This window comes from Acanthopagrus latus, chromosome 11, assembly GCF_904848185.1.
Source record: "Acanthopagrus latus isolate v.2019 chromosome 11, fAcaLat1.1, whole genome shotgun sequence".
Lineage (NCBI taxonomy): Eukaryota > Metazoa > Chordata > Actinopteri > Spariformes > Sparidae > Acanthopagrus > Acanthopagrus latus.
In genome coordinates this window covers 25,234,452-25,243,398 of record NC_051049.1, presented here as the reverse complement: position 1 = coordinate 25,243,398, position 8,947 = coordinate 25,234,452, and the positions used below count along the sequence as shown (strand labels likewise).

General features: G+C 37.5%; 1 protein-coding gene across 1 annotated transcript; it reads left to right on the top strand.

Annotated features, from left to right (window-relative positions):
• Positions 1-1,070: 1,070 nt before the first annotated feature.
• On the top strand, positions 1,071-8,914 carry henmt1 (HEN methyltransferase 1). Its single transcript, XM_037114848.1, is given in 10 exon segments — positions 1,071-1,416; positions 1,699-1,811; positions 2,626-2,760; positions 2,891-3,073; positions 4,212-4,398; positions 6,410-6,623; positions 6,749-6,878; positions 7,146-7,297; positions 8,575-8,629; positions 8,631-8,914. Coding segments are annotated over 10 exon segments (1,302 nt in total). The 5' UTR covers positions 1,071-1,332; the 3' UTR covers positions 8,680-8,914.
• Positions 8,915-8,947: the final 33 nt, after the last annotated feature.

The window sequence follows — 8,947 nt, the reverse complement described above, 5'->3', positions numbered from 1 at the left end:
ATCAGTTATGAAGTATCTATTCTCTTTCTTTTAGATTGTTTTATTCAGCTATGCTTCTCACAAATTTGAAACCCAAAAATTCTTCAGTGGACTCACAGTAAGAATGAAAAATAAGTTTGAGCTTTACAGGGTAGAATTCAAGGCCCTGGTTCTACACACAATCATCCAAAAGGAGGTTAGGAGAAAAATACATAAATACATTTTAACAAAACCATATCGCAGCCATTCCAGTGACTCTCTGAGACTGGTGCTTAGAGCTAAATTCTGACATGTTCACATTGAAAATGTTGACAAGCTGATGTTGAGAAGGTGTAATGTTCACCATGTACAATGTCTTAGTTAAGTGCTAAACAAAAGTATTACAGCTGATCCAGTTAATGAGTCGATAAAACAAAATGTTGATTGCCAGAAAAATAATTGTCATTTACTCTGATTTTCTGATTACTCTGAATTTTTTAGGCAGAATTCCCTTATTCCAGCTTCGTAATTTTTGTCGACTTGTGACTTTGACTTCAGTCAGCTTGCGTCAGTGACTGCTCTGATGACCTACAATTTGACTTGACAGAAAATAAATGACTTGACACTCTGACTTGTAAGTGAAAGACTTGTGACTTATCTTCAGACATAATAACCAGAAATGACATGTCTGTGTTTACATTATGTTTTCAGTTAAGCCTTTTAGGTTTTTTTTAGTCTGGCTGTTTGTATCTGTTTAAAAGTGATGGGGAGGGAACATTTTTTTTTTATTATTGAGAAGGAATTAAGAAATAGAGAAGCATTAAACATTTATTTGGTTTGATTGATGCTTGATTACATTTATATCACTGAATTTGAATAATTATTGTATGATATAAATGCAATTCATTGACATAATTTTTGAACAGGCTAGATCAACGAGCACTTTATATTTAGATCCATCCTTAATTCTCACTATAGCTGATATGTGACCAGAATCAAACTGCAAATGTCATTTAGCAGGCAGCCATCTTGTTTTTATTAATGGGTGGCGTAGCAATGACGTATTATTGTAGGCTTGTCAAAAAGTTTAAGGTTTTTTTTACAGTGGACTTTGGAATATCGTCATAAATAAGCTCTGTTCTACGGTAAACCAAACCGATAGTTACACAAAAACTTCAGCAGGATAATATTCACAGGTGAACGCCACACCATTTTCGAACCATATAAATCCTTCACAAATACCTATTTCACCGATGGACGTCGTCGTCCAAAAAAGTTAACGCGTCAGCACTAAGTAATAACAGCGCCCTCTGTGGTCCGGCGGCCTTATACACGTTAATGTTAGCTGAAATTTGCTGGATTAAAATGTAAAGGATGGAGCCACTGTTCAGTCCGCCGCTTCACAGGCAGAGACACCATTATGTCATCGATTTTGTCAAGAGGAACAAACCACTTAAGGTAGCTACCGTCTCCATGGGAAACACAGTGAACTCTTTAACTTCAAAACTACGTTTTGCTAACGGTCATTCAAAAGGTAATTAACGTCCTCACCGAAACAAGTAACGCTAATGCTAATTAATGCTAAGCAACGTCGCAGAGCTAACGTTAGCTTAACGCCTTAGTCCTAATGTTTTTTTTTTTTTTTTTTTTTTTGCCGTGATAACTTTCACTTTAACCCAGGATGTTGTACTCGCTCCAGCCAAGACTAGCTTTTATGCTCACACAGTTTGTCCTCCTCAGGTGGTGGACTTGGGCTGCGGTGAGTGCAGCCTTCTCAAGAAACTCAAGTTTCACCGTGAAATTGAACTTCTGGTTGGAGTGGACATCAATGGTGCCAAAGTAAAGAAACACATGTATGTAGTAGTTATTTATGTTCAAGCAATCCAAGATGTGACTGAATAATTAATATCTGGTAATGTTTCAGGGTTGCCCTGGTCAAAAGGTCCGACACGATTTTCGACCTTCCTGATAGAATCCAGTCCCATACATTTCTAAAAAGGCATTAAAAATGTAATAAGAATAACGTTGGTCCTTTTTAGGATTTCCTACGTCCTTTTGGAGAAATGTTTTAATTCCACATGCTCTGGTAGAGTCCTTTTAGGATTCCCATACTTTTGTAAAACTCTTTATGGAGAGGCAAAGGTTGTTTTTAAAGATTTCAACGGTCTTATTGGAAATTAGTCTTTTTCTATCAATTCCAGTTAAATCCTTTGTGAACTTTACATCCCCTTTACCTCAAAGAAAGGTTTGGTTCTTGATGGATTTTTTTTTTCTATTATGTATTGGATCTTGCATAAATATTTTAAAACTTCTTGGAAGACTTGATTACATTTTTAGAAGAATTAGGTATTGGACTCTTATTTCTTATTCTAAATCTTATTTGATTGTGACGGATTCTTGGAAAATTACATTATGGCAGCACTCTGCACATAGCTTGTTGAAAATGCAAACTTTCGCATGTGTGCTTCATTGTCATATTCTGCATGTACCATCTAATGGATTCTGTTAATCATTAAGAAATCATCACCTTACAGGGATATTCACTGTAGCGTTCTATGGTATAATGCAAGCTCTGATCTTATGATATCAGCACATGGCATGGAAATGTATGCAGAGTAGAAGCAAAAAGCTGATTTGACAGCACACTGTGTTTGTATGTTCTTGCAGGCATGGATTAGCTCCCCTATCAACGGACTATCTGCAGCCAACTTATGATCAGCTGCGCATTGAGCTGTACCAGGGCTCAGTCACACAGAAAGACGTCCGCCTCAGAGGTTTTGACCTGGTGACCTGTGTGGAGCTGTAAGGGGCTGTTGAAGTTTTCTTACCATTTCCACGTTAACCTGGGCTTTCTTTCTATCTGTGTTGTTTCCATCACTATGTCTGTCTGTGCCATTACTTATCACGATCTTTCCTCCCTGGCTATCTGCAGCATAGAACATCTCACCCTTGTTGATGTGGAGGGCTTCTCTGAGGTGGTGTTTGGTTACATGAACCCAGTTACAGTTATCGTCAGCACCCCAAACTCCGAGTTCAACCCCCTTCTGCCTGGACTGACAGGTTTCAGGCACAGTGACCACAAGTTTGAGTGGACTAGAGCCGAGTTCCAGTCCTGGTATGCTATTTTTAAGGATCCGTTTTCAGGCTTTTTTTGACTGTAGCCGACAGCCCAATGATAGCTGAGATAGTGTTATATACACAGAGTTTCTGCGGGGTCTTAAAAGTTTAAAATTTGACAATCTTAATTTTAGGCCATAAGAAGTCTTAAACACGTCCATATTTTGTATATAGGTCTTAAATTACATTTAGTTTGGACTTAAATACGTATGTTCATTCACCGCTTCCATCGTCATCTTTTTTTTTGTTTTGGTGAAATATGTAGGTGAGATTCACATTTAGTTCTGCATGCTGTACCTCTTTCTAAAGTATCAGGAACGTAAGTGGCATTTTGCCAGCAGCCTGGTCTGAATTTATCACCGCACACTTCACCAGTTCTGGAACAACTTTGACAGTGGAATCTGATACAACTGTGGGAAATTGTAAATTTAATAATTGTTGGCTTGAGCAACCAGAATTCAGTTGGTTAAAAGCTGTACCTGATAATGAATCTGAGGAATGAATCTCCATTAACAACTAATTTATCTGTTTTATTTATTACCTCCAAATCCCCCTTATGTCAGTTTGTTGGTTTTTCAGCAGGATTACACATAATGTACAAAACAAAACATCACAAAACTAGTTGCAGGATAGATTCCATTAACTCATGGTGTGGATCTGGATAAAGAGATGGATTCAAGAATTTTTTTACTCACATTGTGAGAGGGTGTTTTTGACATGTTCCTACATTTTTTAGGGAATAATGCATGGATCTTGATGAAAAATTGAGGTGTTTTTAGATGGCTAATATCTGAGTCCAAAAGGGGACTCGTGGACCTTGGCAAAGGTTTGCACTGTTTTGATTATGATTATATTGCACCTTAAGTGTATTTGTTTCTATAGTTTAAGTTGTGTAGCCTTTTAATGTTATCATGGGTGGGATGAGGGTTATCTACCAGCCCAAACATGCCAGTATAGTGAATTGTCAAAGTCGTGGTTACAAATTCAGAAATAAACGTTTCAAAAAAATAATGAAGAAAGAAAGATGATGATTGCAACAGAAAATTTTGATAATAATTCCACCCTAGAACACATAAGCACTGTCAAAAAACAGTAAAGAATTAAATGAATATTGTTAACATTACATCCCTCCTCAGGGCTCTGAAGGTGTGTCTGGACTACAGTTATGAGGTGGAGTTCACTGGTGTTGGAGAGGCACCACCAGGCCAGCAGCAGAGTGTTGGCTACTGCACCCAGATTGGTGTTTTTCACCGGCTCATGGAGAGAGATGGCTGCAACATGTTGTGTGGTGATGATAACGAAGATTTGTTTTCATACACACTGGTGAGTAGATTTGAGTCATGGAACATGTTTGAAGACTCTCAACATCATTTTCATTCCCTCCCTTTTCTCCCCATATTTCTTGTTGCTCTCTAGTTTCGCTATCAAATAAAGGAATAATAGTACAAAAATCATATATTAAAACTGGTTACACCTTTATTTGCTGAACTGCCTTAAAAAAGGAGCTCTGTGTTGTGCTGGAAGCCCAGTCTTGGTTTGTTTGTGGACTGTATTTCTAAACGAAGTTGCTGCTCTCTGTAAATGGAGAGCGGCACTGAAATGAGGCATTTCAGAACGGGCATGAAGTCACATCCCTTAGACTGTCACGGAAAATCAGAGTTCTGCACAAAGAAATCAATTTGAAAATTTAAAAAGGCCATGCAAGAGAAACTACTCATATTTAATTAGCTTAACATCAAGTTTGAGTGCATCTTCACACAGAAATCGACAGTCCAGCAACGTCAAACAGCTTAAGTAAAATAAAAATAGTCCATAGGATTGTATAGCCAGTTGAGAGAGATGGGGACAGTCTAACTTTTCATGTCATGTCACAATCTACTTACATGTGGGCAATAAAAAAAATGATGTAATACATGTAAATGTCTGCAAATTAATAAATGGAGACCCTTCTAAGTTAGAACAATTCATTGGAAATAAAACCTATTGCACCACCCTTCACCAGTACACTACCCTTACTCCACTGTCTTTGGGCATCAGCTGTTTACAGTTCCCTCATTCAGCCACAATGGATCTTCAGTAATCAAAACATTATCGTTATCTTAAAATAATGTGTAATGAGGTACTACATTTACTTTTTTCAAATATTACTAATCTAAAATACGTAATACATGAGAATCTTTTTAGAAAATTCTTTAAACATAACATTCAATATAAATCAAGAAATTCTGCACTCTTTCAGACTGATTTTATCTCTCACTGTCTCTGGATAACCCTAACTGTTTTTTAAAGTTCAAAACACATCCATTCCTTAACAAAATTTCAAATAACTCAGATATAATCCAGTTAACTGTGCATTTATTTATTATTCCTAACGAAGAGGAAAAAGGAATCCTTAATATAACCATGTATTGATACACTTCAACAAGTCCCCTGTATTTTCTAAATCATATTGTGAAGTAATAACTAAACAAGCAGAGCCCCTCAAACAAGCTCTAATTAGTCTTAAGAGAGTGGAAGGAATGAAAATTGACTTGCACAGAAAACCAGGAAACGGGTGTGAGTTTTCAAAAGTGACATTGAGTAATCTGTTACCTTTGTCAGCCTCTGCTGGCGAACATCAGCAACTACAACATCTAACTGTTAAGGCAGCCTGCACAAAGTCTGGGGCACTGCCCCCTTAAAAATTGAAAACTCAAAGTCTGCTAAAGTTGAAATAGAACTGTAATTATAGGTGAGTAATGTAGTTGGTAAGAGTTGGGTTTCAATGGACTGTGATCTTAGTTTTGCAGCTCTAAGTTATAAACATGTTACAGCCAAGAAAACATGGCTTTTAAAGTCAGATGTTTCACATTTGGCAAAATAGAAATTAACTAATTTGTTAGTAATTAGCAAGGGCCATAACTGACTTACTCAAGGTCAAGGGTCTGCAATGATTGGCGATAACAAAATAACATTTAATCAAGTCGCTCATATTTATTTCTGTATAAAAAGAAATGCTGCAGTTAAAAGACCTAGAATGTATAGTGATAGACTGCATTGGCATGGGTTATACAAGAATATAGTTGAGTTTGCTGATGACAACAACTTTATAAGATCAATTTTAATAGAATTTTTAAAAAAAAACTCCCTATAAAGAAATGAATCATATGTTGTTGTTGTTATGATATTAAAATGTATTTAAAAATAGAAAACCTTACACTTAATAAGTGGACTTAGAGAAGCCCTGCTCTAAAGATGCTGTTTACTTGAATCCCTGAGTGCTGTGGGGCAGTTAAAATCTCATTCTCTTTGGTAATCTGATAAAGAGATGTCTTTATATCTTTTTCTATATCAGCTGTATACTGTCAACTACCCTAGCCTGCGTGACAACAACATCTTACGAAGGGTCCTAGTGAGTGAGGTCTTGTACTGGACAGAAAGGCTAAAGACAAGATGGATGGAGGAGAATACTGGAGAGAGGGATGATGGCTTTACATTGTGCCAGACTGAGGGAGCAGTGGAGGGATGTCTCAGAGCGTTAGAGCCATGCATGGAGATGGAACAGACAGGTGGACATCCCAACAGCTGTTCACAATTCATAAAAAGTGTTAAGTTTTATAAAATACAAACCAATTTGCCACATAAGGTGTCTACAGTATGTTTCTCTTTTTTGAAAAAATGTTCCTCATGGCAGCATCTGGAGAAGAGAGGGAACATCTAATGGAGCACTGTGTTGGAGCCATGTCAGAGGCCCATGAAGGTCCGGATGAAGAGGCGTCTTGGACGAACACCCAAGGAAATCAGGAGTCTTACAAACCGCGAAGGTGAGACAGACAGTATGGACATGACAAAATAAGGCAGTTTGTGTCATGTAGATCCTGACCACAGGCCACATTTTATTTGGCATTAGTATTTTTTGATTGGTCTTGTTAATAGACTTTTGTCCTAACACTTCTCATGACAGTTCATGCTTAACCACGTTAATACATGTCATGACTGTCATTTTGTCTTTTACTTGGTGGTGGGGGGTGTGTGGGATCTGACACAGCTATGATCACACATTGTAATTTCATCTTTTTATGTGCTGGTAGGTGTGTGTCTGTTCCTCTGGCTGTGCTGTGGTCATGTTGCCCTAAAATTGGTACCCTGAGTGGAAGCCTCAGTAATCTCAGACATCTCCTGATGGGGGAACCTGAGGTTAAGCTGAGCCAGGATGGTTCTGCTGTGCTTGTGCAGGTGAAAGGTATTGCAAGAATTTGAACCCTTTCTCATCCATTATATGTGAAAATTAAACATTATGTAAGATGGAAAAATTAATAAGCAAGTTAATCTTCTAGTGGTGTAAAGATTTCCTCTCTGTCATTTTTTGTCACTTTACAACACAAGGTTGAAATGTACACACACTGAGAACACTTACACACATATTTAAATGTAGAATCAAATAAATATGAATACTACTAAATCTACAGTTATTTATATAACTATAATATTATATCAGTTATTATGCTTTCTTCTTATACAAACAACACTAAAGATTTACCCAGCAGGTGACGCCAGTGCTTCATAAAAATGTCTCCAAAGTGGTTAAATGATTCACAAGGCTTTGGCCCTGTTCATATAAGATCTCAACAATGCGTTTTGAGTGATAACAAGTTTGAACACCCCAAAGATGCATTGAGGATGCATTTGAGATCCGATCACTCAGACCACATGAAGAGGTGGTCTGCGATGGGTGTGACCACATTCTTTTAGCAGTGTGTACAGATTATTTGGGCTGTCTTAACCTGCCCAGACTCCCCTAAAAATCAAGTGATTCTAAGAGTTTTTGTATGAGAAATGGCTACAGTAAATTCTAAATCATGGGTGCCTTCTGTATATTTGGCAGATAAGTGGTTTATTTCCTTGTACAAAGTGACAGACGTGACACTGCAGTACCAGCCTGGCTGTGCGTCATACCTCCCAACAGCTGTTTGAACACGCTGTTTGAACTGATTTCACCAGTTACAAAAAAATGTATTTAATATAACATATTGATGGTAAACATGTCAAGCTTTACAAATAAAGTAAACTATAACTAATAAAGGCTTCTTCTTTGTCATCTGTGCAATTTTGAACTATTTGAGCCAAATTGTTTCTTCAGTAAATGTTCATGAACATAGCATGTATTTCTTTGTGTAAAATGTTTTCAGTGTGTTTGATTCAGTGATGTGGATGTACATTTGCATATAGAACTGGAAGGTGAGATCCCATCACACAAGGTCACTCGAGACACATTTAATGCCAGGTGTGAGTTGATGGGCTTAAAGCTGTCCAATTGTGATCTGATCATTCTGGACAGACAGCAGTAGTAAATGTGAACAGACTCTTGGTTTCTACAATCACCACAACTCTGCTCATTTAATTTAGGAATACATTATCAGCTGATTGTGAAGATTTTTTTCCAGCTCTTGATCCTATCCCATGTAATTGATAACCTAATGGTTTCCTGTGTTTGTGGCACTTGTTTATTTGTGTTTTCAGACACTGTGGAAGAGGATCAGACTGATTGGGATGACAGCGGGTATGCAGAGGCCTGTCTGCTCACACAGTGCTGAGCAAGAGGAAGACTGGGAGGCAAATGACTGATGTGGAGGACACGGTGTTGTTGGGACAAGTAGGTTACTTGTTCAAAATGATCAAGAACAAATCACAAGAGGGGAAAATGGTGTCAAGTGGAGAATTAAAGTGTTGCACAAAATCTGTTCAAATTTCAGCTTTGGATCAAGATGATTTAGATGGTTTGAATGAACCACAGCTGTTTCAATTGTGAAACAAATGTCTTGAGGCAGGTGAAAATAAATATCAGTTGGAATGTAAAATATGTTCATATTGTGGTCGTTGTGCATCATTCCCA